Raw genomic sequence first — 8,722 nt, 5'->3', positions numbered from 1 at the left:
TTGGGGACTCAGAAGAAGGTACAATGGACCTTTCCCCATTATCAAACGTGTGGGTAAGGTAGCATACAAGGTAGAACTTCCACAAGGCATCAAGATCCATCCTGTCTTTCATGTGAGCATGCTGAAGCCTTATAAGGAGGATCGCGATGACCCGAGCCGATGTAAGTCTAAAAGAGCTCCTTTGAATGTGCGGGCTCAGTATGATAAAGAGGTGGACTATATCATCTCCCATCGTAAGGTGCCACAATCCAATCAACCTCCAATGACGGAGTTTCTAGTCAAGTGGAAGGGACTTCCCGAAAGTGAGGCAAGTTAGGAACTGAGTCGCGACTTGTGGCAATTCGAAGAGCAAATCAAAGCTTACGAGGAGAAGGCAACGGGGGCATTGCCAGATTATGTGGAGGAGAATGTCACATCGTAGAGCTTCAAATTCAAAAAATTTTGCCGAGAGTACTAGAGTAGTGTGGAATTCTCCGGAACACTCTAGACTAGTGTAGAATTCTCTAGAATACTCTAGAACTCTCTAGAAAGGTGTAGAACCTTCTAGAACACTCTAGAATAGTCTAGAACTTTCTAGAATAATTTAGAAGGATGTAGATACTTCTAGAATATTCTAGAAGGGTGTAGATACTTCTAGAATATTCTAGAAGGGAGGAGATAATTCTTGTATATACTAGAATACTCTAGAATATTCTAGACACATGTAGGCTATTCTAGAATATTCTAGACTTGTATGGACATAGGTAGTATTCTAGGACAATCTTTTAAGGAGATGGGATGGTGGCCATCCATGCCTATAAATACCCCCTCTATGCTTCATTTGTAACATATAGAAAGATAGAGAACTAAGCAATATAAGCTTACACTTCCAAAACTCTTGTGCTCTCTTTGTACCACTTTCTTAAGCTTACTTTTGTTTGCGTAATTGCTACCATTTTGCCGAGTTTGGCATCCGAGAGAAGGCTGACTAGCAATCTTGACTTCAGAGGAATCAAGTGAGCTAGGCCGCACGTGGGCAAAGTTTGGGGATAAAATAAAACTCACGTGACACGGGTCGTTTCCAGTGAGACTAATGTAAAGAAAAGCTCGCGACGTCAAGGAGACCCTATGTGTTGTGTAAAGCTAATGGCTTTGATTATTGGTTCGCAACTGGAGCTTTGAGTTGTAATGTTAGAGCTCACGTAATTGATATTCCTCCTCATGATATTAACTCTATATTATGAAGTTAGGAATCCTAGATATTGGATTGATTAGTTTTTTTTTTCTTTTGCTTCATCCTTATTATTTAAATTAGATAAAAATAAAAATAATATCAAGATAAAAATAAAAATAATATCAAGTAATTATAATAAATTAAATTCACAACATACAATGATACTCACATATATATTAAAATAATTAACTAATTGAAGATGTTTCAAAATTAAAATATTTGTCAACATTCAAATAAGTTTTTAATAAATAAATATAAATTATTAAGATATCTCTAAAAAATTATTTTAAATAAAATTAAAAATTCAGAGTATTATATTAGTTGAATGATTTTTTTATTGATGTTTAGTTGATATTTAGTTGATGTTAGATGTGTATGATTTATGTTTTGTTAATGGTTAATTTATTTTTTATTTATTTTTTAATTTATATTTATTTAAATTTAAATTTTATTCATTAATTTATCTATCTTTTTTATAGCTGGTTGATTTTATTGGTTTTTGATTGATTTTAGTGGATGTGTATCTTTTCAAGGTTTCTTTTTGTATAATTGATGTTTAGTGGATTTTTAAGATATTTGTTCTTTGAGAATTATTCTTTTCAGAAGTATTTTTGTAAAACTTTTTCTTTGAAGTAAAAATGTAATTATTCATATAAAAAGGGTTATTGCTGTAAGGGGTAAAAATGCATCGTTTCACTTTTAATAGATTCGATATTTTAAGATAGAGAGACAAATAATTCAGGTGAAGTTGGAATAAAAAGCTTTAGTTTCAGGGGTACATTGATACATAAGCGCTGATTAAGTAAAGAAATCACCCAGTCTTAGAGCACAGGGGATGGTACTGAAGTTAGCTGCCATGGCATCGGTAACCAGTGGTCAGGAATTCTCTGCATTTACGGTTTCAAAGGCATTAAAATCGTCAAGAATAAAAAGAAGAAGGAGAAGAATGGTCATGGTAGTGAATGCAAAAGGCAAAGAAGATAACAGAAAGCAGCTGCAAAAAGGGAGGAACCTCAGTATTGAAAGTATTCAAGCAGTGCAGTCACTGAAAAGAGCATACTACTTCAGTACTAACTCCAATCTCGACAGTGTTTTCCGTTCCAAATTCAGCCGTTTGTTGAAGCTCGATATGTTGTCTGTCCTTCGCGAACTCCTCCGCCAGAACCACTGCCTTTTGGCCCTCAAGGTTTCATTTTCTTCTTCTTCTTCTCTTTTTTTTTTTTTTTAAATCTAATTTATGATACTCAATTTTATATTTATAATTATATGCACGAACTCAATTCTGTTAGTATATTCTCAAATTTGCGTTGGTTTATTTAAAAATGGATTCCTTTATTCTGTGTGATATTGAATGTTAGGTTCAAATTCTGCAAATAACTCATTTTATTTACAAATGAATTTCTAATAGAATTCATCTGCAAATAAATTACGTTGTTTTGTTGTGACATCGAGAACTCATTGAAGAGTTATTAGAGAGGAAAAATGTATTTGAATAACGCGAATTTGGTTTATTTATATCGAATTTCAAGGATTTGATGAAATAGAATTCTAAATGAATTTTCATTTATACAAAAGTTATAAAATTCGGATTTGCAAATGAATTTCATAACAATTTATGCCAGATACAATCTAAAAGTTACAAGAATTCAATTCTTGCAAATGATGTATTCCAAACATTGCCTAATTGATTTGCATAGCAACTTCTCTTTAATGTTTCAGTGACAAGTTGTAATTGCTCATGTTTATTGTTACATACCACAGGTTTTCAAAGATATTAGGAAGGAGTACTGGTATAAGCCACAGGTCTCTTTATATGATGATATGATTAAAGCAATGGCTAGCAATGGGTATTTCGAGCAAGTTGAACTTCTTTGCATCTACTTGAAAACAGAAACTAATTTAATAGAGCCGGAAACTGATGCATTTAATGCTCTATTCACAACATTGATAACTTTTAACCTCAGTGGATTTGCAATGGAGTTCTATGGTTTGATGAAAGCTGTCAAATGTGAACCTGATAGGTTAACCTTCAGAATACTCATTAATGGTCTGGAATCAATGGGTGAATCTAGTGCTTCAGCTATTCTAAGGCAAGATGCACACAAGTTTTATGGTCAATCTCTGGAGTTCTTAGAAGAGGAAGAAGATGAGGGATGAAAGTGAGCTAGCAGTTAAATGGCAGTTTAAGTGAAGTTATCATATGATGAATTAAGATGACGGGTCAACAGCCAACTTTTTGTTTGTTCACGTGCAACAACCTTTTAGGACTATCTACTGGAGTGTTAACTGCTCATTTTTATGTTTCTTACTGAGGGATCTTATGGCTTTTTACAACAGTAATGCTATTGCACCATCGCCATATCATTGCATAAGACTCACTGCTGCAGTTTTCATTCATTTCGCTATTGCTTCTTTGTTGCCCATAATTTTGTAAGTTTTCCTGTTTAAATTGGTCCTAGTCTTCCAATATGAGGTTACTCAATTTGAATTAGGATGAGGAGTAGCTTGTATGTATTTTCTTATAATCTTTTTATGATTATAATCTCTCATATAATAGCTATTTTCTTTTATACCTCCGGGTTTAGTTCCATATTTCTGATTGTCATCAGATATGCAGTCTACCAATATGATAGTCTATATATGCTTTTGAGAGTGCAAAAGCTGTTTCATTTTTTCTCATAAGACAAACTCCATCTGCATGTGCACAGTACAATTCCTCTACTAGTTTACCACATAGTTTTATACGTGACAACAAAGCATCAATGGACAGCTCCTTCCACATTCTTCCCTAGGTAACAGAAAAAGCGTCAAGAAACAGCTCCTTCTAGAAACATGTGGTTTGAGCTTTGCATATAAGCGCACTATCATTAGATTCCTTGCCCAAGTATTTATACTGTTATCTTCACTTTCTGACAATGTAATTCACTTCTTTGGCTGCTCATTTCTTTTTCTTTGCGTTTCAACATTTCATCAAGGATTTGGACAGCACAAAAATGTAAGCTATTGCTGTGTAAATAACTAGATGAGCTTTTATTTGAGAGCTTCAACTTTTCGTTGTTCTTGAGTTTCACTATGGTGTTTAGTTGGTAGTTTGATATTCCCTTCTAGTTGAACAAAATGTTAAGCATACCATCTTCAGAGACAGCCGGCATAGGTAGCCTATTACATACTGTGCATTTTGCGTATCAAATCCAAGCAACCAGCAAACAGAAAAAGATGATATTCTTAATGTAAAATCATTTTTCATCTTCTTATTGATTGGTCCATGGCAGTATTTATGGGTCTTGGGGCTCCATATGTTGGGTGGTTTTTCCCCGGAAGTTACAAGATAAATTGAGTTACCTGTGCTCTCGTTTTTGTTTTTCTCAGGGCAGTCTACACAAAGAGATAAAAGGCAGCATTGTTCAAAGACATGTCTTAATATTTTAATAGTTACATATAGAGACAAAACTAGGACAAAACTGGGACCTGTATTCGTGCCCTTCTCTAACTTTTCTAAGCTTTCTTACACTATTGACCTCTGATAGACCTTAAGGCCTAGCTGGAAACTGTGAACAATAGGTAAATGGTGGATGGTATGAACATTCTAGCAGAGATATTCGACGTTGATAAATTCTTTGCATGGCCTTCAAGGTCTCAAGTTACTGGCCACATGTCGAAATTCAGCTTCACAGCATCTTATGCTAGAATTGTTTGCCTTCAAATGATTGACCAAATTTCCAGTTTACTGGTGCAACATTGTAAGATGTGAGTGTTCTTCCGCTGCTAGTGGTAACCTCAAAAGAAAGAGGTTGTCCAATAAGGTCAACATTGGTTTGCCAGATTTGTCCCCAGTTTCTTGCCATAGGTATCCACCCTGTTCTTGACCCCTTCACTTTCACAGCAACCACTTCACCATCTAGTCCTACATTGGTAACAAGTACTTGATAGAAATGAAAATTTCCACTGACTGTGAATCTCAGCCCGCCCTTCCTGTCACAGTTTACCCTGCACAATATCGGTACAGAGAGTTTGCTCATGTATCTAAGTGGTAACTTTAGTTATTTTGCCAATAATTTCTAATTTGATTGATTTTACCTCCTGTACTGAACTGGAACAACATCAGCTTTTCTTTCTGCAATTTCAGCGAATGCTGCCTCCGACATTTCAAAGTGTTCTTTGGGGAAATTGCACCAGCCACCATAGTCTGCTGAAAGCCCATAATTTGGAGGACAGAAATTCGTGGCAGTGAGAATGACAGAGGGGCTACCCTGCAGGCACCACAGGATGTGGTCTACACATCTGAGCTCAAAGCAAGCTCCACATGTGCTTCCTCTGTTAAACAACATGCGACTTAGTCCAGCACTGTACTTCCCATAGGAAGCTTTGTGAAGATCTCCATACCCACAAGCTCCTTCTGCAACACAAAACAATGCTGCTTAAAATACTAGCAAAAATCAGAGATACTGAACTGTGTCTCTTAATCTATCTATAATTGGCTTTATACATCTATTTGGTTCATTAAAGAAAGAAAAAAAAAAGAAAGAAAGAAAAGCTCCATTATTAATTGAAACAATGGAAGCTAATTTACCTATAATGATTGACCCATCTTTTTGTTTGGTGCAAGTTGCAGTAGCAGTCTTCCATTCCTCCTCATCAATGGCACTGATGTTGCAGGTTTGCAACATGATAAAGTAGAGAAGGATGGCTTTTAGAGCATCCATTTGAGAGAATCAAGGCAAAAGGGGAAGTCTCTGATATGTACTTGAAGTTGGCTCCTTTTGCATTTCCTTTTAGGGTTGCAATAATCACTCCATGGAAGAGACTGGCTGTGGAATTTGTCAAAAAGCTTATGAGTGGAGGACAGGCATCAAGCACATGATCAAGCGCAGTTTAGACTTTTAGACTATCCCAGACAAGATAGTGCAGTGCCTTTCCCTTTGTATTCTTTTATATTTTTCAACCTGGGAATGGAAACTTGAAAATGGGCTTGCTGACAACATTTGGGGGCATACAGTTGCAGCAGCAGAAAGCCTAGGATTAAGTAAAAATTGAATAAAAGAACCTTTATTCAATTAGGGTTCAACTTTTTTTTTTTTTTCTTTTTTTCTTTTTCTTTTGGGGTTTCTTTAAGGCATTTTGGTTGCATATCTGCTCTTCTTTTGAGGGAAAAGAAGAAACTTAAGGCTTGAGACCCCACAGTCAGAGGCCGGAGAAAAAAGTCATTACATTTGCTTCAAGGCTGGGCTCAAGGATAAGGGGCTCCTGTATGAGTTTTTGGACTGGAGATACCGTACAAAGGAACGACTGAAGACAATGCCTAAAAAAAGAAAAATTAGAGAAGGGCTGTAGTAGAAGATGACCTCAGTTTTTGAATGCCCAGGCTTGGCTTGTTTAAAATGAATTTAAGTTGAAGATCAATAAATTCTTTTTTTTTTTTGAGGGCGAGCTCGGCTTGTTCAATTTATTTTAAACTCAAGTTTGGCTCGAAATTGACTCATAATTAGTTCAATTATAATTTTGAACTCGAGTTCATATTCTAGCTCAAACATAAGGTCAAATTCAAGCTTGAAGAAATTTAAATTCAACCTTGAACTCAAAGTCGAAATTATAGCAGTTGTAATTTTTTTAATTAAAAATAAATTATATCTAAAGTTAAAATATATATCTAAACCTAAGATCATAATAATTTAAAATAATTTTAAAGTAGACATTAACGAAAAATACATATAACGAATACCAAGAAACAATAATAGAAGTAGCAAATTAAAGTACAATAAATTTCGTAATTTATGAACTTTTCATTTTTAATGTGAATAGTATATTAAAATTTAAATTTCTATAGAAAAGCATTCTACTTTGCACATATTAATGGTGTTTTTGGGAAAAAAAACTCTAGGTGCAAGAGTTTTCTTTTCTATTAGTTTTTTCGCTATCGTCGGCAACTTTTTTTGCCGTTAACGATAGCTAATTTCAATTCTTTACTTTCTATTTTTTTATTTTTTTCTAGTAATTTCTTCCAATTACAATAAAATAATCAAATCATATTCTCATTTTATTTGTATGAATTGGTTAGAGTTTATAGATTTTGATTGCAAAGTTTTTTATGTTTCTTTAGTAGTGAATTTGGATAAACAGATGATAAATCAAAGAAGTAAGAAAGAAGATCCCATGACTGCTGAAGTTTCAACATTCAAAGATAAATCAAGATCTTTCAACAATGAAGAAAAATTTATTTAGTTAAAAATTCATTTAGGATCTTATTTTATATTTACTTTTAAGTTGTTTGTTAATTTTGTTGATTAAATATTATAAGTATTTTGTTTTATCTTCCTTTATGGGAGTTTGTTTGTCTTTCTTTATAGGAGTGTATTTGTTTTTTGTCATAGAATTAGAATGAATTTGATTTCGGTATTCAAGAGATTGGACCCTTTTAAAGACTCATCAAATGACAATAAAGTCCATTTGTGGCTCAATATAGCCACCGAGTGAAATGTATTTCTTGTCGATGCGCCAAACGCAACCAAGGTGTTGTATACAATTATTCCATCAATACGAATAATGAAGCTTAGAGGAAAAGCTCATCTTTATAACAAGATTAATATATATTTCTTCAACATAGTTATCTTTATTTGTCTATTACAAGTTGTACTTATTAATTATTTTTAATGAAAGATTCTTTTTATTTCAAAAAAAATGTCTATAGAAAAAAACTAAAAACTCTTGTCAATTTAATTGTATTATACTCATTTGTATGAAGTTAAACCATTTACATTAGTGATCATTGTATATTATAACAAATTCTAAATCTATTATATTGTATTTAATTTATTAAATTATATATAATTATAATAATAACAATTTTTCTTAAATAAAAATAAAAATAAAAACTCTAAAAGACATTATAACAAAATTCAAATAAAAGATATAATGAAATTATAAACAAACTTATTGTCGAGCTCCATACGAGCTCATAAATAAGCACGAGCTAATTTTCAAGTTTATAAATGAGCCAACTCTCAATGTTCTGAATAAGTTAGCTCACGAGCCCGTTCAAAAGCTCATAAATAAACTAGCTCACGAGCTCAAACGATTAGAGTATTAGTAAGCTCAAGCTCAACTTGTTTACTAATCAAATTCGTAAATCAAGCTCAAGCTTGGCTTGTTTAACTTAATATACAAATTTAAATGAATTTTTACCGAGTCGAACTCCGAGTAGTTTGCAAATAGTTTGGTTCGTTTGAAGCCCTAGAAAAAAGATAATGTGGATTCTCATTATTAGTTTTTATTTCATTTTTCTCCCTCTTTCTTTTAATTTTTTTTCTCCAAAGAATTTAATTAAAAAAGTTAAATTTTTCAAAGTATCTACTTAATAGTGTACCATTTGGCTTGAAGATAAATTTATATTGAAAAAAAAAAAGCAATCAATATAATAAGCTTAAGAATATTAATTAAGGACCAAATTAATAAAAAGATTCAATCGAGTAAATCTTTTGAGATTTTGAATAACAATAATTAATATAAGAAGGT

General features: G+C 33.1%; 2 protein-coding genes across 2 annotated transcripts; one reads left to right on the top strand and one right to left on the bottom strand.

Moving 5' to 3' along the window:
• Nucleotides 1-1,721: 1,721 nt before the first annotated feature.
• LOC8285374 (pentatricopeptide repeat-containing protein At1g62350) lies at nt 1,722-3,785 on the top strand. Its single transcript, XM_002514358.4, has 2 exons — nt 1,722-2,399; nt 2,975-3,785. The coding sequence occupies exons 1-2, from the start codon at nt 2,049-2,051 to the stop codon at nt 3,368-3,370; spliced, it is 747 nt and encodes a 248-aa protein (XP_002514404.1). The 5' UTR covers nt 1,722-2,048; the 3' UTR covers nt 3,371-3,785.
• Nucleotides 3,786-4,613: 828 nt separating this feature from the next.
• On the bottom strand, nt 4,614-5,919 carry LOC8285375 (expansin-A20). Its single transcript, XM_002514359.4, has 3 exons — nt 5,784-5,919; nt 5,291-5,609; nt 4,614-5,200 (listed from the first exon to the last, which is right to left on the bottom strand). The coding sequence occupies exons 1-3, from the start codon at nt 5,914-5,916 to the stop codon at nt 4,897-4,899; spliced, it is 756 nt and encodes a 251-aa protein (XP_002514405.1). The 5' UTR covers nt 5,917-5,919; the 3' UTR covers nt 4,614-4,896.
• Nucleotides 5,920-8,722: the final 2,803 nt, after the last annotated feature.

This window comes from Ricinus communis, chromosome 4 (genome assembly GCF_019578655.1).
Source record: "Ricinus communis isolate WT05 ecotype wild-type chromosome 4, ASM1957865v1, whole genome shotgun sequence".
Classification (NCBI taxonomy): Eukaryota; Viridiplantae; Streptophyta; class Magnoliopsida; order Malpighiales; family Euphorbiaceae; genus Ricinus; species Ricinus communis.
Note: the sequence above shows the minus strand (reverse complement) of the source record. Positions and strands in the feature narration are given on the sequence as shown.